This window comes from Schistocerca nitens, chromosome 2 (genome assembly GCF_023898315.1).
Source record: "Schistocerca nitens isolate TAMUIC-IGC-003100 chromosome 2, iqSchNite1.1, whole genome shotgun sequence".
Taxonomy (NCBI): Eukaryota; Metazoa; Arthropoda; class Insecta; order Orthoptera; family Acrididae; genus Schistocerca; species Schistocerca nitens.
This window is the reverse complement of record NC_064615.1, coordinates 564,805,023-564,831,257: the sequence shown is the minus strand read 5'-3', so window position 1 is coordinate 564,831,257 and position 26,235 is coordinate 564,805,023. Positions and strand designations below refer to the sequence as shown.

The 26,235-nt window shown below is 39.9% G+C and overlaps 1 protein-coding gene across 1 annotated transcript in view; it reads right to left on the bottom strand.

Moving 5' to 3' along the window:
- The window catches only part of LOC126236611 (coiled-coil domain-containing protein 40), a 425,031-nt gene that overhangs the window by 182,953 nt on the left and 215,843 nt on the right, over nucleotides 1-26,235 (bottom strand). Inside the window, exon 7 of the mRNA XM_049946047.1 lies at nucleotides 22,445-22,627. Coding sequence (XP_049802004.1) covers nucleotides 22,445-22,627 — 183 coding nt within the window. The remainder of the gene's footprint in view (nucleotides 1-22,444; nucleotides 22,628-26,235) is intronic.

The window sequence follows — 26,235 nt, the reverse complement described above, 5'->3', positions numbered from 1 at the left end:
TATTACTTCCTTCACATGGTTCCTCTGACCCCAGGTTCCCTATCTCATATTTTTCAGTGGAGCATCCTCTATCTCCTGTTAAACTTTTACATGCTCTTATGGAAACCTCCTGCATAAAATGTTAGAACATGTGTGATATTTTCTGTTTTGGTATGATATATTCAATGAAGTAGTTTTTGTAAGGATTATGAAGAGAAACATTCCCAAAAGACCCTCGAAAATAATTGCTTTCATGCTTAGATGACATATTTATTTACAGAACCTCATGTAGAAACAAACAGCTAAAGGCACAATGACTCACTAAGTCTCTGTGGTCCCTCAAAAAGTCTGTGAAAACATTTCAAAAACAGATTGTGATGGGTGTGGGGATATTACACACATATGTAAAAGCTATATAACAATTTCTATGCAAGCAGCACTAGTAGTGTTTAAGTAGAGAATTTCAAAAATCAAAAGTTGTATGCTTTCAGATATTTGGGAGTATCACTGTCATCCACTAGCAGATGCACAGTTGATACAAATAACAAAATAGGACAAAGGAAAGGTGCAGTAAAATTGTTGAGAGTATTGCTACATATGGTGCAGAGGCGTGGGAGCTGAAAAAGAAGGAGAGAGAAAGGCAACTGGCACTGGGAATGGACTTTTGTACAAGAAATTGCAGTATTTTGAATTGATCCATGTAAAGAATAACACGATATAGGGAAATTGTGGGAACCAGCAAGAAAATAATTGATGCAACTGAAAGAAAACAGCTATTGTGACTCAGTCTCTGGAAAGCATGAATAACAACAGCAGTCCACAACAAATATGCTAATGTACTCCACACGGGAGAAAGAAGAAAGGATACTAGTACGAAATGGAAGAAAGACATCTATGAGAGAATGACAGTCAGAGGTCTCTAAGATGGAGACTGGCTAAATAGAAAAAGGTGGAAAATAGGAAGCAAGTCATTGTGACACAGTCATAAGTAATACTTGTGGTATAATTACGATACCTATTATCAATCTGTATGATACAGATACACATTTAACACTTTATAACGGATCTGAGGAAAGAAATGCCATGTCATCTTCACTACAACCTTCAGTTAGAGCACTGTGTTTGATTTTCAGATTATCCACTGTGCTTCCTGCTGAATATGTAATTGACTGTGACTGCATTTTGTAATATAGTAATATGCAGAGCACTGAATTTTAATATTTATAAGCACTAATTTGATGCAGGCAACATGTTAATAAACAATAAAATAAACTACAACAGGGGACATTCTAAAGTCAGGAAATTCAATTGCTTCAACAATAAAGGTTAATTCTGGGTAGATGTAGACAGTATATACATAAGAAGGTTACTATGGTGTGAGAAAAGAAGCAAATGAATCAATTACCGAACTGTAGAATTATATGAAAGAGACAATTCTGTGAAAGAAGAACAGGGAAAAAAGATTACAAAAAGCAAGTAAATAAACTTGTTAGGAAAGAGAAGTGAAACAGAGTGGAGGCCATAAATAAAACAAATACCAGCAACTGGGGAGGCAAGAAATATAACAAACAATATATGACATGGGACTAGAAACAATAGGGTGAAGACAGCTGATAAAATTTATGTTACAACGAAACACAGCATTTTGCCAGCATTTAAAGAAAAACTAAGTTAATAACCTATAAACTGACTCACCCCATGTCATTAAAACATATCGCATTTATGACCTATTGAAAATATACCTAAAATGAAAATTTCTAGCAGAATGAAAATCTACATCAGCAACAAACAACTCACAAACTGCCACAGAGCTGATCAAACTATGTACAATTTGACGCATTCCATATCCTTGCGATTCATTCGCTTCCAGGATCTACAGAACATGAAATAAATAAATAAACAAATAAATAAATAATATAAAACTTTTCACAGCATAAAGACACAGTTCAATCTCAAAAAAGAGTTATGCTCTAATACACAATGACAAATAGTTGTGCAGGAATGAGCATTCCTTTTTTTTCCCCTCCAAACCTCAGTCAATATCAACCATCTTCCAATCAAAAATACAGTGACAACATGTACATTGTTTTCATATAGAACACACTTTGACATAAACAAATTACAGTTGCACATGAGAAACTTCAACTAACCACAAACAGATATCAAATATGTCTAAATCCTGTACAAAAAAGAGAAACTTCCAGCAGTGCGAAAGGCAAAAAGAAGGAAGTTAATGTAAAAGAAATAGAAGACCCTGTGATGCATCCTAAATTAAATGGTGTACTGAGATATTCAGGCCCTGATGCGGCAGCAGATATTCGAACAACGACAGTCAATGGAGGATCAGTAAGGAGGATTTTTTCTTTCTTTCTTTCTTTCTTTCTTTCTTTTTTTTCTAATTATGCTGTCTGAAGCATAGAAAATAATTGACATTCCTCCACATTTCCACAAATACACACTTTTGTATATAAGTATTAAAACTGTCAGTCACTTTAACATCTGAGACTCTTAAACTATTTATTTGGGAAAACAGAAAGAAAAAATGAAGAACTGTATGGCACCAATTAGCTGAGCTTCACAAATAGCACAGGAACTTGAGAAGGAATACTCATTTTCTGCTATTTTTAGTGAACTACCAAGAATAATCATACATTAGATAATACCATCAACAATAGGTGGATTAAGCTGTATCATCTCTTCAGTTAATTTGTGTGTGGAAGATCTAATGGAGACAGTGAAGCAAACTTTTACAGTAGGAATGAAAGTACTGCAGAAAAAAGATACAACTTTTCATTCGCACATGACATCACCCTTATGGCTGAAAGAAAGAAATAAGGTTTAAAAGGACTGTTACACATGATGAACAAGATGATTATCAAAGGATATGATGTGAAGATACCTTCAAAAAAAGAAAAAAAACTTCAAGTTGTATATGGAGGATATGATGTGAAGATACCTTCAAAAAAAAGAAAAAAACTTCAAGTTGTATATGACACACTGGAATATGTGACTCATGTCACTCCTATTGCCAAGAAAGTTCCTTTGACAGGCACATTTAATCATTAGCTTCTACAACCTATATCAAACAGCTAGAGAATTATTGAACATGTTTTATGCTAATATATTGTAGGGGTTCACTGGATGTCACCCCCAACAACGGTTCAGGACAGCCAAACAGAAGAGACAAGGTAATGGCAGAAGTAAAGCTGTGAGGGCGGAGCGTGATTCATGCTTGGGTAGCTCAGATGGCAGAGCACTTGCCCGCGAAAGGCAAAGATCCCGAGTTCAAGTCTTGGTCTGGCACACAGTTTTAATCTGTCAGGAAGTTTCATATCAGCACACACTCTGCTGCAGAGTGAAAAATCTCGTTCTAGCAAGACAGTAGTTTGGACCTGTCTCATGCCCAAGGCATTAATGAGACAGCATTAAATTAACATCCAATTATTGCTGACAGTTTTACAGTGATTCAGTCTCCTTCTTGGTGCACACTGAGTGGTGCATCAGCACAAGGTGCCCTGTTCCCAAGTCAAACAGCACACAGTCAGACAGATTAGTTTCTCATCGATGGAAGATCTGCCTGGCCCTCCTCTTCAGTCAGTTATCATTGTGATCAGCATGAATAGCAACTTGCAGACTTGAAGCCCCCACTCCCCCATACACACACAAATCCCTTCCCCTGCACCTTCCTCCCACCCTCTCCTCACAGCCAGATTGCTGTGGACTCATACAAGTAGACTCCAAACTGGCAGTGGATGTCAATATTTGGTTGTGTGTCAACCAGCCATACTGCATCTAATGAAGCTGGCCTTCTGTTGGCATCAGTGATGTAGACGGCATGTACAGACTTTGAACCCTGACTAGTAGGAAGGGGATGGTTATACAGTGGTTGATAATGTGATTCCCCCATAAGGGTAACCAAATGTGCTCCAGTTTTTCAAGCCTATCAACATTAACGGAATATCATTAAAACTCATTTTCAATAATGTTGTGGTGCTGAATCAGATGTTCCTGAAGCTTTCTTGCAGTCAGTGGCAATGTGCCCCTTGCTTCTTTGTGTTTTGGCACCCCTGAGTGTTATACTCATTATGAAATCACTGAATTCCAGGCAGGCATGCTATGTCTGGATGTCATTCGAAACAGTTCAAAAATTTTATTCTTCACTGTAGTATTATTTTGCTGTGCAACATTCCCCCATCTTTTATTAAATGGGATCTCTTTTTGCCTCTAACTAAAGCTAATTCCACAAAGCGTAATCCATTACATGAAATTCCTTAATCTATTACACAAATTCCCAGATGACTTTTTATCCTTTATTTACTAATGTATAGATCCATGAATTGACTTACTCAGTATTATTTCCTGTCAAATTACTAAAACAGGCAACAGGTAAATGATGCAACTGCCATTCAGTCTTTTGCTTGCAAAAATAGAAATTACACGAATGGTCATGAGAATTGTTACAGTATGGTAGCTGTAAGGCTCATACTCATAACATGCTTCTCTGCTTCTCTCAGTACTGCATTGCAATGTCTCATTTGTGGAAATGCGGCCCTTCTGTGATGCCATAAATTTATCTAATGAGTGATATCTGGATTTAAGATATCATTCAAAAATGTCGGGTTCTGAACTGGTAGTATCTCCAACAGCTTCTATGGCCAAAACAGCAAGGGCTGGCTTAATTTAGTCATTGTTGTACCTGCAATCATGGCTGGAAGGCAGAGAGGTGTTCTGGCTGTCTCACAAACCATACAATTTGTTTTGATGCCACTGTCCCTTACTTTCGTCTTAGTAATACTCTGCAACTTCCCCTTTCCATTATAATTCAGAATCATAACATCTGGAATGAATACCGAATAAATCCAATGTCCCCCCATTCTCTAAAAATGTGGATAGGGGTTAGTTCTTCCCTAAAAAATGGTTCAAATGGCTCTGAGCACTATGGGACTTAACTTCTGAGGTCATCAGTCCTCTAGAACGTAGAACTACTTAAACCTAACTAACCTAAGGACATCACACACATCCATGCCTGAGGCAGGATTCGAACCTGCGACTGTAGTGCTCGCGCGGTTCCCGACTGTAGCGCCTAGAACTGCACGGCCACCCCAGCCAGCAGTTCTTCTCTCTGACACTCTGTAGCTTCAGATCTCCCCAGGAACAACTGCGCATCACAGGCTTGCATGTCATTCTGGACCATCCTAGTTGAACAGACCATGATATTGTCTTGCTTACAACACCACAGATCTTCCACGAAAATTAGAGCATAATTTTCCCTGTTTTCCAAGACTTTTAGCTCTTCACTGGTTTGAACAAATACCCATTACTCCCCTCTGGATGTGGTGTGTGATTAGCAATATTACCAAATTCTTCCTAGCTGCCCATGTTGGCACACCACCTGAGAGAAAGGAATTTCTCATCACTTCCTTTCCCACATTCAAAAAATGTGAGTGCCTAAGAAAAACACTACCAAACAACATAACATTGCCAACTCCTAACCTGCCTAGTACAAAACAAGAAACAAACCCTCAAAACACAATAGTATAAACCCCAATGTCTGAGAAAGAACGAGACAAAAAGACATTTCAATGCAAAAGAAACTAAATACTGTTTACCAATTATGAGGTCTTAGTGCCTACAGCATGTTGCTTGTATCCCAATCATTATTAACTAGTGGCTTCTTGGCCCTGTGGTTATGGAATCTGTGGTAAAGTATCTAATTCTCCACTGATTGCTTTGACTCAGATGACATGAATAATAGATGTCTTCATTGGAAGCTGCACCTTCACATTTATCGGTGATGTCATCTCTGACACATGATAAGGTCTCAGATACTTAGAAACTTCTCTGTTCTACCCTTCAGTAAAACCTGATGGACCATTTGATACAGTGGCAATTTTCCAGTATGTTGGCCAGTGTGTTCCTGACATTCGAGTGCCTTCATATTTGTCTGTTTAACCTTCTGCCAGACCTCTCTTAACCATTTCGTGAACTTCTTCATTGATTCTTCATTAGCACATAATTTAGATTTCTGAACCTTGAAAAGAAATGGCATCCACATACAACCTCATATTGTGAAAGATCTGTACCCATATGTACTTCAGAATTATGCGCAGAGATGATGCATTGAAGTATGACTCTCAAATAATGCTGACTGTTTACATAATGATTCAAAATTTTAGAAATTGTGCAACGAATCCTCTCGGTACATACATTTGCTTGTGGATGGAAAGGACTAGTGTGCAGTTTTCAGATATGAAGCAAACAACACAAATTCTTCGACATGTCTAACACAAAAGTTGTACCCTGGCCTGCAATTGCAGTATCAGAAATATCAAATGTTAATATCCAATTTTTTGTGAATTTTGGTTTATTATTCTCACAATGTACATAACCTAAATCATTTGATTCAAGTACAAGAGACACAGAATGCACCTAATGGCCAACTATGCCAAATGCTCACTATGTTTATTCACTGTGTGTTCCAGGTGTGTGCTTGTTAGTGTCTGATAAGTTGTATTACTTTTTATTGAGAAGAATTTTCCTTTGTTATTACACTTCTCTACTGTGGTCATAATAAAACACTTGTTCTTGTTTACCTGTATCTTTATCATTTCTTGTCAAGCATTTCATCATGGGAGATATAGCAGTAATAACACAATTTTGTTATACATTACATACAATTAAAAAACTAACAATTATCCCTTGCTCAAATCATCAATTCATCTTTTATGAATTCTTCTACTGAATAGTAGCATATCTCATGCAGAATTTACTGCAGCCTTGTTTTAAAAATCTCTGGTTTCATATCAAATATGTTTTTGCCTATTAACTTGTTATATACTGGCATCCCAATATACTATGGAGCCCACACATATAATTTCAGCTGATGTGTTGGCAACATAAAATTATTTTTATTTCTCCTGTTAATATATGTGTGGTTAAAATGATACTTCTCAAATAATTTTTGTTTGCTGAGTAGGAAGATTTTAATTCCATAAAACTATATGAAGGGAACAGTCAGGATTTGCAGTTTCCAAAATAATGGGTGACAAGATTCTGTTTGCTGTGCACTAAACATTTATCTGATAATTTTCTTCCGCAATTTCTGAATTCGAGACACACTGAATTTCCCCACAAAATTATTGCATACTTAATGACCAATTCAAAATACCTATGATATGCTACTTTTTGTGTGCTCATGTCAGTAGAATTTGCTATTATTTGCATGAAAAATGCAAAACTGCTTAGCTTATTCAGCAGAAAGTCAATACATATATTCCAGCATAAGTTCTTGTTGACATTTAGTCCTAGGAATTTGGTTGTGTCAACTTCTTCCATTAGTTGATTGTTGTATTCTATTTTAAATCCCACACATTTCAAATGTTTGGTTTTGAAATGTACTATACGGCCCAAGCTATTTAACTGGAACATTGTGTATACAGAGTGCTCAAAATGGAGTTTGGAATTTTTTCTTCATCATCATCTTCAGTGATCACAGAAGTATCATCCGCAAACAGAACTGATGGGGAATTTACCCTTACGGGTAAATCATTTACACAGAATAAGAATGCGATTGGCCACAAAATGGAGCCTTGAGGATCACCTTGTGATACTGTACTCTATTTACAATCATAAATCACTGCATTTGAAGTGATTGTTACCTTTTGTTTTCTGTTGTGCAAGTATGATGTAAGGCTATTCAGAGCATTGTCCTTAATCCCATGTTTGTCTTATTTGTAAATAAGCAAGATATAATACATGGAGTCAAATGCTTGTGTAAGATCACAGAAGATACATGCAATTTTCCTCCTCTGATCCAATGGTTTGCATATCTTTTTGATAAAGTTATTCACAACTGCATTTGTCACTGTCCTTATCTGCTACTTGCGCTTTCTGTCACTTTCACAAGCTTTTAGCTAATGCTTGCAGAGCTCCAATTTTCCTGCTTAGTGTGTCTGTGTGCTTTTATCCAGGTCTATGCATCACTTTGTAATTAAACATGCTTAGCTTCAATGTTCACTGTGCCAGCCAATTGGAAGGGTCATTTAATCCCAACAGCCACTTACGGGAAGCATGTACCTTAAACATTTGCTTTATAAATAACAAAGTAGGTATTACCATAACTAACAGCTAGCATTTCTTTCTCTGTTGTGGAATAGTTACATTCTGCCTTGTTCAATTGCCCCAACGCATAAGCCACTGGACTTTCACTATAGTCCACAATTTGACTCAAAACACAACCAACTGCAGTATTGCTTGCATTGCAAGACAGGATGAATTGTTGCTTGAAGTTATAAAATACCAACACAGGACTTGATAAAAATGCTTGTTTTAATTTCTCAAATGCAGCTTGACACTCTGCTGACCATCTGAATTTCATTCCTTTTTTCAATAAACAATTCAAGGGCTCAGCAATTTGCACAAAATGCCTCACAAATTTTTTGTAATTTGTTAATTACAGAGGCCTAAAAATGATTGTACCTGTTTCACAGTCTGCGGAAAACAAAGGCATGACATGCTGATATTAGCTATCGATCAGTTCTTACTTTTTCCTGGCTAATTACATGTCCAAGATAGTTTACTTTTGTTTGAGCAAAATGTCACTAATTGACACTGAGTGTTAGACTGCAGTCTTTTAAAAGCTTCTTCCAATCTCTCATATGCTCTTACATATCCTTTGAAAATACAATTAAGTCACCAAGGTAGACCAGAAATTTTTTAGGTTTCAACCACAAAGCCCTCCATGCAAGAGTGTCTGGAATGCAGCCAGTGCATTCTTCAGTCCAAATGACACTCTAAGATACTGGTAATGCCCCATGGTATCTGTTTTTGGCATGTCTTCAAACTACTTCAAGCTGGTGGTAGCCACTCTTGAAATTCATGATTGAGAAGTATCTACATTGACCCAAACTATTGAATTTTTCTGTAGTGTTATGGGTGGGATATGCAACAGTGATATTCCTTGCACTGAGATAGCAATAATCACAACAAAAACTATATTTCTTGGTACCATCCAAAAAATTTTTATGTACAGTGATAACAAGTGTTTAACTATCTCACATAGTACAGAAATGCTAATGGTAGTTTATGGCTATGATCATTACTTCACATGTCAGTACAGACTTTCGCTAAGACATTCAAATTGACAACCATCACACCCTTTGGTGGACTAACCTCATCTATGCCAAAATTGTCAAAACTCACAGAAAGCATAAATCTCCCTCTATATTCATAGCACATACTACACTCCTCTGTACCACACAATGTAACTTATCTAATTCCTCATTGTAGTCCAATAGTTCTACCATGCACAATGATTTCCTTGTTAAGCCCATAGCTACATGAACCAAGATCAATTTTCCTGTACCTGCTGCTGTGTTATAATTTAACCTTTAGTGTAGTTGTATGCAGTTTAGGTTGCAACACCTTCATGACAGGCACACCTTGCAAAATTGTAAAATTGTTTCACTAACAGCTCTCTCTCCCCATTAGAGACAAAGTCCCACCAAGTTTGATACTATGCTATGAGAGATCAATTACAGCACATTGTTCATTCACAAAACCACTTCATCCTGAAGTAACGTGGCTACCTGACTCTTCAGAATATCAATGGTTTTATTTTAAGTTGCAGGAAATGTTTCTGGTTGTTGTATAACCACCAGTCTGAATTATGCTATGGAACAAATGAGAACCCAGTAAATGACACTATATCAATAAGCAAAAGTCTGCGCCCGGGAGCTGAGTGGTCAGCACAACAGAATGTCAATCCTAAGGGCCTGTGTTCGATTCCCGGCTGGGTCAGAGATTTTCTCCGCTCTGGGACTGGGTGCTGTGTTGTCCTAAAATGGCTCTGAGCACTATGAGACTTAACATTTGAGGTCATCAGAACTTAGAACTACTTAAACCTAACTAACCTGAGGACACCACACACATCCATGCCTGAGGCAGGATTTGAACCTGTGACCGTAGCGGTCACGTGGTTCCAGACTGAAGTGCCTAGAACCACTTGGCCACTGTGGCCGGCTGTGTTGTCCTAATCATCATCATTTCATCCCAATCAACGCACAAGTCGCCAAAGTGGCATCAAATCAAAAGACTTGCACCCGGCGAACGGTCTACCCGACAGGAGGCCCTAGACACACGACATTTACAACAAGCAAAACACTTACACTAATCCTTTCAGTATATCATGGCAACATGGGACTCAGTGCATTGCTGTGCTTCATGGCTAAACCTCCTAAAAATATCACAAGTTACCAGCACTGCCCCGGCAGAAGATAATTTATGCCCAGCTAATCACAATGCTGGCACCTAGCTGACCATAATTCCTCCCTACAGTTACACCAGAATTGCAATGGATCTGCACGTTTGTGTGGCCTAAACAGTGTCATTTTTAAGTTTATATGAATATCCTGCCAACTCAACATGACCTCAAAATATAAGAAAAAAGAAAATGGCCAACAAAAATGGTCACTCACCACACCACATAATGACAGATGTAATAACGGCTCCCAATGTGCAGGTGTGGTCCCTCTATGCCAATGGCAGCCAATGTAAACACTTCTGCCCTGAAACTGTGGAGTTTCACTAGATGTGACCCACTACAAGTGTTCAGAATGGTTGAGTGAAAGGTGGTGGTGAGGACCTGTGTCACGCCCAAGGTGTCAATACGACAGCATTAAATTACCATCCATTCAGTGCTGACAGTTTTACAGTCTCCTTCTCAATCCAGCATGGTATCAGCCAGGCTACATCTGCAGCGCAGGAATGTGCTGAGTGGCACATCAGTGCCCATCATGCAATTTGTAATCCCTGGAGTTGCCGGTGGTCAGGTTTGCATCCTCATGCCAGGTGGAGTGTGACTGGAATGTTCCCACAGCCACAAGTGATTGTGGATGTTTGCTGAAGCCTCAATGCGCCCGTTGATCATAGTTTTCTTGGGCTTGCCCTCAAGAAATCAGCATACAGCCTGATGACAGTTGTCATGATGCTGAGTATGCAGAAATCCCAACAGTAACATGGTGGACAGCCCAAGGGGCAGGCTCAGTGTACAGTCAGTAAGACAGTACACACACTGCCAAGGAGTGGTGGGGCATGAGGTGCCCTGCTCCCAAGTCAAATAGCTTGCACCCCCCCCCCCTTTCCCCACACACCCCCCTCCAGAAGTAGACCCCAAACTGGCAGCAGCTGGCAACACTTCTTTGTATGTCAACCAGTCATCTTGTAACTAACAGAGCTGGCATTCTGTCACTATCAGTGATGGAGACAGTATGAGCAATACACTGACCCCTGAGTTGATGACATTATTGCCTGTACAGGTAACTGAATGTGCTTGAGTTTTTCAAGCCTGTCAGTGTTTTATGCTGGACTAATGTTTAGTTTCAGAGCTACAGGGTGTAATTGTATGCAAGATTTGCAGCCTGAAAGGGGTTCTTGCATAATCTTTACGTGTTATTACTCTGCATTGTCCCATTAATAGAATATCTTTATGCCTCATTTGCAATAATTTCCTGGTGTTGGTCAGGTGTTTCTGAGGCTCTCTATTGCACAGTCTCTGGCAATATGCTCCTTGCTTATTTGTGTTCTGGTGGCCACAAGTGTTTATATTCATTACACAACCATTGCATACTGTGCAGACATGCTTTGCCTGTATTTGATTCCAGAGAGCATCAAAATTTTGATCTTGATTTCAATACTACTTTTCTGTGCAACTATATTGTGAAGATATCTGAAGACTGAATAACTCTGCAAATACCAATCTTGACAAAATAAGGTCACTCTGTTCATTCATCAATAATAGAATACAATAAATACCTGTGTGCAGGTTGATGTTTTGTTCCTTGACTTTCAAAAGAGATTCAGTATAGTTACATAATGTCACCTACTGAAGCAGATATTAACTTACAGAACATGGGATCAGATTTGTAATTGAGTTCAGGACTACCTAGCAGGCAGCACTCAGTGTGTTCTACTTACTGCAAAGGAACCACCAGCATTGAAACTAGTTTCAGATGTTCTTCAAGGGAATATTATATGTCCATTATTATAGACAACATACAAAAATGATTGCATGCTTAATCTCAAAAGCAAATGCCATGGTCAACAAAATCAAAATATTTATGCAAAATTGTCCATCTAGACTGCACTTTATTTCTTCAAATGGCTAACTAATTTTGGCAAAGTGCTATCATACGAAATGTGTTATCTGTTTGAAGAAACAACATGTGTTCTATAAAGTGTAACGGCACCACCGTTTAGGTTAGGGAAAGTTAGTTTTGTGCGATATTTGGAGCACGAGTTACAGCCAGGTGTGAGCCAGATTGCAGTAAGTTACACATACCAGCAGTTGCGAAGGCAAAACAGAGGTGCACAGCCAAGTGTAAATAGCCGCCGTTTTCTAACGAGATTCATTGAAGTGTGGCAGCTCTCCTGGATGGCGGGGAATGTCACACCACCGGCTGCACACAGAGCAGATGGGGCGCCAGCATTCCAGTCCAAGGTGGGTCACTGGTTCAACCCTTTGAGGCCAATGCGGGGTATTCAAGTGTGACAGCTCTCTTGGACGGCAGGACGTATCACATGACTGGGCTACACACAGCAACAGAAGGGGCACCATTGTCCCAGTCCACGGCGGGTCATTGGTTCAACCCTCTGAGGCCGACGTGGGGTCTGCAGCCAGTCAGCGGTGGGCCACTCTTCAGCTCGTTACTGCAGGCAGTCGTCTCCGCTCCCGACACACGCCGGCGACTTCCCGCGGTGAGGGCCGCAGATTTGGACGCCAGATAGTGGGGGCTTGTTCGTGGCTGCAATCTCAGCCATGCCAGTGGGGAGAAGGATGCAGCTGGCTGCCTGTGGCTCACACCGAACAGCGCTGAGTCAGCTGCTGGCGCAGCCATCCTGACATCATTGGAACTCAGCAGGTCGGCCAAGGCCGGCATGACACAGTGTTGCATTGCACAGGCCACTGTGGTGCTTCCTCAGCATTGCAGGGCCCTGTGACCCAGACCAAAGTAAATGGAGCACTGTAGTGGAAGCAAATAAATCGTTTGGAAAGTTCTCACTGAGTTTTAATACGGCACCTCCTGGCACCCATCCACTACATTTGGTGTCTTCCTGCTACATTTTGTCATCCTGATATATTCGATGGCAGAAGTCGCCACAACATTTGGTGTCAGAATAGCGGACATCGTCTGTCCAGTACGACGTTCAAGCCCACCGCCTGCAGTAAAGTCACAAGATGTGGTGAGTGCTGACAAAATTGTTCTTTTAGAGTACTGGACTTGGCTCCTGGCAAGCCACATTTTTAGATGTTTTGTGTATGCATATTATTTATTTTGGCAGGAAAAAGTTAGTGTGTTTAGGGCAGTAAGATGTTATTTTTCGTGGCATTTGATTACTTTTGTATGGGTTTATGATGACACTGAGTATCATGATAGGGAGCTGTTGGAAGTCAGGTTGTTCTTGTACTTAAATGTTTTGTTTTGGGACTAACTGGGAACTAAAGCAACACAATGGCAGAGTCAAGGATGCGAGGTGTATCGGAACCAGAAGTGGTTCGGATTTTGATGGAAAAGATAGCACAATTGGTAGCGGACAATACACAGTTGAGAAGTGAATTAACATCTAGAAGTGAGTGGGAAACCACATCTGATCAGTCGTTGTTGCCTAGGGTGCAGGAGATTGATCCAGCCACCACAAGTTTAATTATTCTGTTTTCTGGCCAGGCATCTGGAGATGTGCATTCATTTGTGGAGGACTTGGAGACTTCAGCGGTGATGAATGGTTGGTCTGATGAGCAGTTGTTACGTATAGCCAAGATTAGATTAACGGGTGAGCGAAAACATATGTAAGGTGTTCTGAGGCCTTAAGGACGACAGGAAGGGCTTTTACAAAGATACAAGAAACAGAATAGAGCTCAGTACTTTAGGTAGAGGTTAAGTACAGTGACAAAGAGACAGGGGGAGATGGTGGAGAAATTTGCGGGCAAAAAAAAAAGCCCTCCATCTTCAGGCCACGAGTGGCATACCAGGACCATCCGACCGCCGTGTCATCCTTGGTGGAGGATGCGAATAGGAGGGGCGTGGAGTCAGCACACTGCTCTCCCAGTCGTAAGATGGTATTCTTGACCGAAGCCGCTACTATTCGGTCGAGTAGCTCCTCAATTGGCATCATGAGGCTGAATGAACCCCGAAAAATGGCAACAGTGCAAGGCGGCCTGGATGGTCACCCATCCAAGTGCTGACCACACTCGACAGCGCATAACTTCGGTGATCTCACAGGAACCGGTGTATCCACTGTGACAAGGCCGTTGCCAAATTTGCGGACATGATAAGGGAAATTAATGAGTATACCTATGAGTTGGGTCAGAGCGATGAAGCAAATAGTGTTCTGTTGCAGGAGGCCGAGCAAAGGGCACTTGATGTATTTTTGACAGGGTTACTGGCGCATATGCCACGGAAAGTGCAAGATGGGGCTCCGAGAGATTTGTATTTGGCTATTCAGCTGGCAATTCAATGTGGGGAAACAGACATGGCAACAGGGGTACGCAAGAGACAAACAGTGTTTGCAGCGGGTGTGAAATGTTTTAAGTGTGCTTGTACAGGACATGTGCAGAGGCAATGTACCCAGTCACCAAGGAATAGAGGAAGGGGTGGAAATCAGCAGCATGGAGGATGGAGAAGCGGAGATAGGAGAGGTGGACAAGCGTTAAACAGCAGAGGGGGCCCAAGACCCACCTAAGGGAGCTCCCATTTAATTTCAATGCTACAAATATGTATGCAGAGGTGGAATGTTCAGTGGTAGGGTCCATAGGAAATAAAAAATTTAAGATTTTGTTGGACACAGGGTGCAAGTGTCAGTGCCTACTAAGAATATAATGGGACAAAGGAAATTAGACCCACCATGTTATAGGTTGCGTAGACTGGGGGATAAGGAGGTCGTGCCTTTGGGGTCAGTGACAGTTGACTTTCACATCGGGAAAGTCTGATATAATGCGTGCATGGAGGTAGTATTATGCTAAGCGAGGGCTATGACATGATCCTAGGAGTAGATTTCTTGCATCAAAATCATCCCAAAATTGACCTTGGGCAATGAACTGTGGAACTTGGTGGAATGTTATTTCTGATAGAGTCAATGCAGAGTTGTCGCGAGGGGCGTTCAACATAATGAACAAACCAATTGAACCACATACATTAGCATTAAGGCTTAATTCACATGAGTGTGTGTCTGGTGACACCGGGAAGTCACTTTAGGTAAGTGTGGAGTCGAATCTACCTGTGGGTACAGTATGTGTCATTGAACCATTGGAGGATAATGAAGTTTTGAGTCCATTGGGTTGTTTTTGAAACGTAGTATTGTACGTGTACAGGAGGGGAATGACGGGTGAGTAGTTCCCATGAACATGCATAATTTTAGCACTGTAGATACGAATTTCTGGAAAGGAGTTTTAGTAGCATATTTGGATGTGCCAGAAGACGAAGACTGGTGTTTGAGAGGTAGGCGATAGAATTGCATTGTGTGACAAAATTAAACATTTGAAAGGAGGAGAAAGAGAGCATATGGAATAATTATTGTGGGAATTGAAGGATTTGTTTTTTCCACAAGGGCCGTTACCAGCAACTCCATTAGTTCAACATAGGATACCAACAGCGAATGAAGCACCTGTTTACTGTAAACCATATAGAATACCGAAGTATTTGCAGCTGATTGTGGAGGATTTCATCGATCAGCAGCTTGTGGACAGTATTATAGAGCATATTAATAGTTGCTTGGGAGCGGCCATTGTTGTTGTGCCTAAAAAATCTATGGATGGAACTAAGAAATACAGGTTCTGCTGTGACTACCGATAGCCCAATAATAAGACAGTAATGGACGCATACCGAATTCCAAATATACTGGAGACTTTGGATCACTTAGGACAGTGCCAGTATTTTACTACGATGGATTTGACAAGTGGTGATCATCAGCTAGAGGTGGCACCAGAGGACCACCCAAAAACTGCTTTCTCTTCCCCTGGAGGCCAATACCAGTACATTAGAATGCCATTCGGTTTGAAAAATTCACCGGCAATGTTTCAGAGGTTGCTAGACAGTGTCTTGAGGGGTTTGAAACCATGGCAGTGTCTTGTCCATTTGGATGACATTATAGTGTTTTCAAATAGTATGGAGCAACATAGACAGTGGTTAAGGGAAGTCTATGAGGTTAAGAGCAGCTCGTTTGACGTTGAGCCTGGAGAAGTGTCATTTTGCATTAGAAGAAGTAAAATATTTGGGTCATATTATCAGTAAGGATGGAGTGCAAACAGATCCGAGTTTGGTACAGGTTGTAAGGGATTTTTGGAAACTGAAAACAGTTAAGGAAGTGCAGTCATTCATCGGAATTTGCAATTTCTATCGAAAGTTCATGAAGGGTTTTGCAGATTTAGCACAGCCATTGACGTGATTGTTCCAGAAGGGTGTGAAATTTGAGTGGATGGAAGAGTGTCAGAAAGTGTTTGACAAACTGAAAGAAGTGTTAACATCAAGTCCGGTTCTTGTGTTTCCAGATTTTGAAAAGGAGTTTATACTAGCCTGCAATGCATCGAATCAAACATTAGGGTGTGTTCTTAGTCAGTAAATTGATGGGAAAGAACATTCTGTAGCCTAAGCATCTAGGCAGTTGAATGCAACAGAGAGGAATTACTCAACAACAGAGAGGGAGATGCTTAGCGTAATCTATGGAATCACATATTTTAAATGTTATTTATATGGGAGAAGATTTTGGGTAGTGACAGATCATGCTGCATTGAGGTGGTTGTTGGGGTTGAAGGATCTGTCCACTAGACTCACTCGATGGACTGTGAGGCTTAGTGGATTCGACCACGAGGTGGTGCACAAGCCTGGAAAGAAGCACGGTAATGCAGATGCACTAAGTAGGAAGGTGGCAAAAGTAGAAGTCATAGGTTATGACCTAGCAGTGTGTCAAAAATTACAGGACGTGGAGAACGATTGTAAATTGTATCAGACACAGCCACAATTTAATGTGTACGACGGTCTTCTGTGCAAGGAAACAAAGTTAGGGCCAAGGGTAGTAGTGCCAATGAAGTCGAGGGATGAGGTTTTAAAGGAATCACATGGTCACATGTTATCCGGTCATGGAGGGTGTAGAGTGATGAATAGGAGAGTGGTAGAGAGGTACTGGTGGAGAGGTGGGAAATGAGATGTGGATCAGTATGTCAAGAATTGTATACCATGTGCGCAGAGAGCAGATTTGAGTCGGAAACAGATACAGGTACAACGACTACCGGAAGCAGCATGTCCATTCTCTTTGCTCGGGGCTGATGTCTTAAGACCTTATAGGCAAACACCATCAGGGAACAGATTCATTCTGACAATAATAGACAATTTTTTGAGGTATGTGGAGATGGTGGCTATGCCACATCAACAGGCAGCAATGGTCACACAAGTGTTAGTAAATAACTGGATTTTGAAGTTTGGTGTGCCAGAGACAATAATTACTGAAAAAGGGACCAACTTCATGTCGCATTTAATGAAGGAAGTGTGTAAATTGTTGAACGTGAAGAAGTTGAGGATGAGCGTGTTGCATCCACAGGCCAAAGGAAGGACAGAACGGGTACACAGAACATTCGGGAAGATGCTGAGTTTTCATGTGAATTCTCATCACCATCAGTGGGATGAGTATTTGAAGCATTTGTATGTGCATACAATGCCAAAGTCCATACTACCTATGAGGTAGTGTATGGGCGAAAAATGCCATCACCATTTGATTTAGTGAAGCTACAGAAAGGAAGGACTGGTGAATCTGTATATCAATTCATGAGAACAATTTGGGATGTTGGGAAACGGGTACAAAAGGCAAATACGAAGGCTTTGGAAAGGCAGGAGCGGAAAGGAAGTTTACCGCAGTGTAGAGTGGGGCAATGGGTAATGCTGTCCATCCCCTAAACGCAAAAAGGGAATACGAAGAAGTTCCTCACAAGATATCAAGGGCCATACCAAGTTGTTGAAACCACATCTCCCATTAATGTTAAGCTTCAGCTGCCAACGAGAACAACGATAGTACACAATGGGCGGTTACGGCCATTTAAGGGTTGCCCGGATGTGATTCCAGATGTGTCACAGGAAGGAAAGAGGAAGAAAGAGAGAGTGAAAAGAGGTGCTAAGCACAGAGAAAACCAGGAAGATAGAGTACAGCATGAAGTACCATATGCTTTGCGATCTAGAAAGTAGTAGAGTACTTGTAGTTATTTTTGATTTCTTGTTATGAATCATTGGGTTTGCGTAGAGCAATTAGACATTGTATTTTATATGCGTTTTTGAGTATTGTGAGCCTGCTAGGGGCAACAGTCCTCTTGAAGATGAAGGAAGGGTGATGGTGACACCTGTCCTCAGGTCACTGGAGAGGGAAGTGTAGCATCTGATGTACGTGGGGTGTTGTTGGAGGAGAAATCGAACACAGTTCTGGAGAAATAAATACGTCGGTGTAAATTTTGCGGCAAAGCCATAGCAAATATATGTTCAACGATGTCAGAGTTTCCTGCTTAAATTTTTAGTTATCGACAGTGCTGGGTCAGGAAAGTCGTGGCTATTGCACCAGTACATATAATGTAAATTTAAGGATGAAAGTAGTCACACAATTGGTGTTGAGTTTGGGTAAAAAATAGTGAACGTTGGAGGAAAATCTGTGAAGCTACAAATATGGGACACGTGCATGTTGCAGTTATTTTTCGCTAGGGGGAAAGTAACAGATTGTCCAAGGGACATCGTGGAGCCAAAATTGAGCTTGCAACGGGTTGCGAAGCATTGGATCTTCTCCACCTATGAGAATTTGATAGTAGTAGCAAGTTGTTTTGAGCAAGAAGTATTTGCAGAAGTGAAACGTATAGAGCTTGAGGGGAGTGGAATTTTAATCAATGGAACTAAGTGTAAAATAATAGGACCAATCTTCCATCTGTCAGCATCAATTTCAGGAGTCACGCAATTGAATGTTACGCAGCCACAGCTGTACTGGCCAGAAGCCACTTTAGAGTTTTTGCCAAGGAGAATCTGACCTTGTTAAATCAAACTCTGGAGCCAGGTCTGTTGAGATCCATAAACCAGTTCATTTTAGAGCAAGAGTGGTGCATATCAGCCAAACAGCTTGTGCAACATGTTGCTCAGTATAGGGAAAGGCAACAGCAAATAACGATCATTTTGAGCACCTTTGTGCCAGGTGTCATCACAGCCTTAACTTTGTTATGTGTTGTTTTCTTTCTGATCAGGCAGAGAGCCAATTCCCAGAGGGATCCGAGGGTAGTCCAAGTCCCAGTGGATTGGATACCGAGGGCGTGAGATGAGTAGGTAAGAGGTTAATCGAGCAATGGTCGTCCAGTAAGGAATTTTTACATTTTGTTTTATGTAATGGTCTTAAGGGGCACTAGACCACGTCTAAGTTTTCTAATAGTAAGTAAGTATATCATAAGTGCCAATCCAAATTAGTTTAAGAGTTAGTTAATGGACAACCCTGGGACCAGGTCTTTCCGAAGAGGGGAATAATGTAGCGGCACCACTGTTTAGGAGAGGGAAAGTTAGTTTTGTGCGATATTCGGAGCACAAGTTACTGCCAGGCATGAGCCAGATTGCAGTAAGTTATGCATACCAGCAGTTACGAAGGCAAAACAGAGGTGCACAGCCGAGTATAAATAGCTGCCGTTTTCTAACGAGATTCATTGAAGTGTGACAGCTCTCCTGGACGGCGGGGCATGTCACACCACTGGCTACACGCAGAGTACATGGGGCACCAGCATTCCAGTCCACGGCGTGTCACTGGTTCAACCCTCTGAGGCCAACAAGTGTGGCAGCTTTCCTGGACGGTGGGGTGTATCACACCACTGGGCTACACGCAACAGCAGATGGGGCGCCAGTGTCCCAGTCCACCGCGAGTCATTGGTTCAACCCTCTGAGGCTGACGCATGGTCCACAGCCAACCAGCGGTGGGACACTCTTCGGCTCGCTACTGCGGGCAGTTGTCTCGTCTCCCGACACACACCAGAGACTTCCCGAGGTGAGGGCCACAGATTCGGATGCCGGATATTGGGGGGGCGTGTTCGTCACTGCAATCTCAGCAACACCAGCTTGAAGAAGGACGCAGCTGGCCACCCGCAGCTCACACCAAGCAGCACTGAGTCGGCTGCTGGCACAGCCATCCTGACATCATCGGAACTCAGCGGGCTGGCCAAGGCCGGCATGACACAGTGTTGCATTGCACAGGCTGCTGGTGTGCTTCCTCAGCATTGCGAGGCCTGTAACGCAGACTGAAGTGAATGGAGCACTGTAGTGGAAGCAAATAAATCATTTGGAAAGTTCTCGCCATATTTTAATACGGCACCTCCCAGCACCCATACACTAGATTTGATGTCTTCCCACTACATTTGGTCATCCTGATACATTCGGTGGCAGAAGTCGCCACAACAAAAGGCAGTTTTTGCATAAGTGCATCATGCATGCAGAACTCACGTGTTCCATTATATAGGCTGAAAACAATTAATATAATCTTCATGCTTTTAGAAATTACACATTAAAATGCTTATCAAATACCAAAAGACGCATCTGTTAACAGCCATCTCTTCTACATGACATGATTTCTGGTACAAAGAGTTCTGGTACATTATTGATCCTATTGGAACAATGAAAATTGCCATCCAAAGCCCCATTGGACATTAATTTTTGAAGTGATATAATCTGCACCGTCAGTTCACGATAAAAATACTTATGATGTACATGTGCTGCTTGAACTCACTGGCTCCACTAACCGTGTGTTGTGTTTCTATCCCTTGCACTTGCTGCCCCTCTCTCCTCCATTTCTATCTAATACAGCCTGCTGCCTTACTCCCAGCTATCAACCATCTTTCCCCAAGCTTGCATCCCCATCTCTTTTCTCTTCTCACCCACTCGGCTCAACACAACCCCTCAACTCATAAAATGTAGTTTTACATGTGTGTGTGTGTGTGTGGTCTAGCCCAGAAAAAGGATTTGTCTGAAAGCTATTTACATTCTGCCAGAACAAGTTAAGAAACATACAGAACGTGAGTCACATAGTCCAGTCTTTTAGGAGAACAATACTAATGCGTATAAATGCATTTCTGAAACAGGTCTTATAAAATCAAATGGAAATTTTAATGCTTTCCTTTTATGAGAAAACAAGGTGTGTATCATGGAAAACGAATATTTATTTGTGCTCACAGTCCTTTGTACTCTTGACCCACCTGCATATACCTGTTCCACTTCTAGATACATCAACAACTATCTTTATCTTTCATCTGATTCCTTTTTTATTTACATTAACCTCCTTTTTTCCTTCACACACTCTTTTCTTTGATGCTTTTTATATCTTTCTGCTATTTATACTTTTCATTATGTCTCCTCTCACCCCTAAGCTTCACTCCTCTACATTCCAATTTCTTCCTAGATTTCCTCACCTGAACATTTCTTATATTTAATGTTTAGCTTTTCTCATTTCCAAACCACTATTACCTAAAATTTATAGAGAACGCATAAAACTATTTTTCAATAGACAGTTGGGAAATATTTTCATTCTCCTAATTAACCTTTTGACTGCTACAGATGTTTTTTCTATATTCTGTGATGAGAGCAGCTTTGTTGCTATTGTACTGGTCACCTAATACTGCAACCTGTGCTCAGAGATGGCATTTCAGCTGCTATACAATACTTATCATCTGATTTTAAGGAAACCATTCAGAGGATAAATTTGACTTTTGCACTTCTCACAGTCTGATATCTTCTTTTGATAAAGGACTGAACTGCTTTTCATTATTCAGAAACATTACTGCGCTGCATGAAATTAAGTAGACCACTGCACGAAATTTTGTAGAGTTTGCGGAGGCAAAACACATTGCGTAAACATTGCTTATGACTGATTTTAGCTCAACCATTGCTGTGTAAGAAATGTAGATAACATATTGAAATTTTATTTAAAATTGAGAGCAGAATGCTATCTCATTTCACTCTTGACTTATTGGTTTTTATATCTGGCAGAAGGTTGCACATGGCGTGCCCACTTCTGTCCCTGTACATCAGGAATCTTGTAGTCATAACAACTGTCATATTTCATAAATGGTTCAAGATATCAAAACAAGGGATTTTGCAAATGAAAGCAAACAAAGAGACACATACTTCATGATAAATACTAGATTTTTTTTTATTAACCAAGATATGGAAGTATCTCCTCCACAGCAGTGGGAGGGTCAGAGGAACGGGGCATGTAAACACATCAACAGCACTTAAGGGAAACCCAGGGGCCTTGTTTAAACATGTCCTCAGCACCTGACAAACAATGGAGCATGATGAGTAAACTCGTCCACAGCACTTAAAGGGTTAAGAACAATAAATACAAACATTGGGTCAGTAATTCTGTGACAGGTGGGCAATTATTACAAAGATGACTTTAAAGAATGTTTTGTAGTATCTGTTACCTGACTCCTCGTCTTTTCATGCAGCTGCCGCAGTGATGCATTCAAATACTTTGCTGACTTGTCCTGGGTCACTTGCTCTTGCATTACTTCTAAAATTTTGTCCTCTAATTGAGTTCTCTCTGTTAACAACTTTTCAAGTTCACGATGCAGGGCAGATATCTCATTGCTGTGCTTCTTTCCCTCCTGAAATATTTGTATAAAAAACAATATTATTCTTGAGAACCAATCCCCACAATAAAGATATACTGGTATAAATAATGTTTGTCACAAAACTGGCTGTTTAGCAGTAACCAAATTATACCTACTTATTCCGAATTCTAATGAAACCATTGAAACACAATTTTATGAAATGAACAACTCTTTTTAAACTATATTCAAATAAAAATAGATTGAAAAAATATTTTACTCATTACATGACAGTAGATGCAGCCACATAAAGACAGGTAACATTAATGGTAGCTTTCATCTGGGAAATTAAAATGAAGTGGAAAGAAACAAGTCTACCTGTTACCTGTACCAGGTCAAGTTAGTCAAAGTAACATAGAGAAATAAACACTGAGTTGAAATAAAAACAAGACAAAAATGGCTTCCATATGGATTTTAATGATATAATGTGTACAATATAATTTTTTTATGAAATGTGCTTAGACTTCCTCTTTAACTACATTGGTTTCAGCTGTATTTTTAATCTGCTTGATCATTTTGGTGTAAAATTTTGTTCCTTGATAGGAAATACTATTTTCATATTTTTGTTTATTTTCCTTGAAGAATTTTAAGCTGGATCTCTTGCCATGGAAGGCCAGTGATGATTTTATGTATTGCTCTTATTTTGTGCTTTTCATCCTCAAACACTGATTCCAAAGCTAAGGATTGTGTTAACATAACAGCAAATAGTGAAAAGACACATATTGCTACAAAATTATGATGAGGTTCTATATTGCTATTATCTCTGTGTATTCCTTCCAGTTCAGCCAAGAGATATTCACCCTCAAAACATTTGTGGTGATGATGGGATTTAGGGTGTTCAAAAATGAGATCTTTAGTATGGCTACTAAAGTACAGGAAGCTGTGGTTAAAAGGTGTAAAAGTTTAAAAATTTCATTAAAATTCATAAAACACAAATATAATCATGCACTTACCTATGTAAAATTACACTGATGATAAAACAAATACTATTTTAGATATTAAAAGTTACGATAAAAAATTACCAATGCTCAGTTAGGAATGATTGACAAACATGGACTGGTTGATCACAAATAAAAACTGAACATACTTTTTATTAAAAAGTGATCTACAAACCCCATTTGCATAAAAATACTTTTTTTTCGATTTGTTGATTGCTGTTTATTATTTGGAGACTACGAGCTTCAGGCACTGTCACACATCTTTGGATTAGTTGAAAAATATAATACCAAATGACCCTATGGACATAATTCTGATTTTTTTTAAGTATTCCACAGGCAAAAAGTTCCACCTATTTACAAAACAATGGTTGTATGAGGTACCATATTAGGGTGATTCCATGGTTATGAACACAGCAGCATCCAACTTAATCAAAGACATCACTCAAGGAGTAGACAATAAAAAACATGTATGAGGCATCTATCCAGACTCACAAAAAGCATTTGTCTGTGTTGATGTTACCATATTGCTGGACAAACTGTGGAACTATGGCATTCGAGGCACAGCCCATAATCTGATTAGATCCTATTTGAAAAATAGGAAATGGTTTGCGTCTATTAGCACTACAGAGGGAGCATACAAATCAAACACAATTGACATTAATTTTGGTATTCCACAGGCATCAATATCAGGACTAGTCCTTTATATTATTTATGATAGTGATACATCTACATCTACATCTACATACATACTCCGCAATCCACCATAAGGTGCGTGGCGGAGGGTACCTCGTACCACAACTAGCATCTTCTCTCCCTGTTCCACTCCCAAACAGAACGAGGGAAAAATGACTGCCTATATGCGAGCCCTAATCTCTCTTATCTTATCTTTGTGGTCTTCCCACAAAATGTAAGATGGCGGCAGTAAAATTGTACTGCAGTCAGCCTCAAATGCTGGTTCTCTAAATTTCCTCAGTAGCGATTCACAAAAAGAACACCTCCTTTCCTCTAGAGACTCCCACCCGAGTTCCTGAAGCATTCCCGTAACACTCGTGTGATGATCAAACCTACCAGTAACAAATCTAGCAACCTGCCTCTGAATTGCTTCTATGTCCTCCCTCAATCCAACCTGATAGGGATCCCAAATGCTTGAGCAGTCTATAACAAAGCCTGCTACAGCTATCTTATATGCAGATGATACCACATTAATATGGTGTAATTCTAGGTATTAACAACTTGAAGTGAAATCCAATATTGCAGCAGGCATAATTCTGCAGTATTTTAATGAAAACAAACTAAAATTAAATACAAATAAATCAGTCTATATTGAATTTGATCTTTGGAGGCAAAAAACTCATTAAAACCAAATTTTAATTGGCGATGATTATATGAAAAAAGAATACTCGACCAAGTTTCTTGCCCTGATACTTGATGCAGCATCAAGTGGTCTGATCATGTAAATGATATTTGCAAAAAGCTATCTACTACCATATATGTCCTAGGAAAACTCACACCTTCTTGTAACATTACTACCGTGAGGCAAATATATTTTGCACTATTTGAATCCCATCTAAGTTATGGGATAGAGGTACTGGGATCCAGCAGTAAAGATAATACGAAAAGAGTACTTACCCTACAGAAGAAGGCACTTAGAATTATGGGAAAGAAATGTGCCAGGGAATCCTGCAGAAATTTATTTAGAGAATTTGAAATACTAACTGTTCATAAATTGTATGTACTTAAGATAACCATTATGGCAATAAACAGTAACAAAACACTTAATGAAGAAATACACAATCACAACAATAGAGATAGAGAGACACCTCACAATATCTCTCATAGAACCACACTTTATGAGACAAGCCCTCACTACACAGGCATAAAATTACTGAACAGCTTCCACCCTAATATCTCACAAATGACCATTACAGAACCAAAAAAGAAATTAAAATTATGGCTCCTAAACAATCCTATGTATTCAATAGAAGAGTTTCTAGATTTAGTACACTCGAGTGATGGAAGACCCAGTTTCTAAAAATATATGAATCTCAGATCTTAGACCATGTCACAAATTGTAAATATATGGAAATAATGTAAATTTTTTAATCTATATATTGCAACAGCAAATTTTTTTTTTATGTCTAGTCCACATACTTAACACCATTCTCTCAACTAAATTTAGAAAAAATTGGGTAGATAATAATACCTGGTAATAATACTGTGTTGCCACCAAACAAAGGAACAGGAAGTGTTACAGAACAAAACTTTCACTTTTCATGGACTTTCCCTTCAGTAATTACATAGAAACAAATTGTATAGTAAGACTACAAGTTCACAGTCACACATACTAGTGCAAAAATTTGTGAAATTACTATAAGCCTTCTACACATACTAATGAAATTTAAATACACATTTGAAATAATTAATACATAAAACATTACAAAGCTTATCACAGTATTTCAAAAACACATCTGTCGATAAGGAACAACAAAACTTTCTTCTTTTCTTGTTCTTTTTCATAAGTCCTTTGTAGCAGTTGAAATGGAGCCCCACAGTGGAATTCTGTCTTGTTATTATTAAGCTCAATGCAGTCAGTGCCCAGTGGGCTGCCACAGCAGACAGGTGGTGTAACATCTAATGTCCCAGCATCATCAGCTATGAATTATGCAT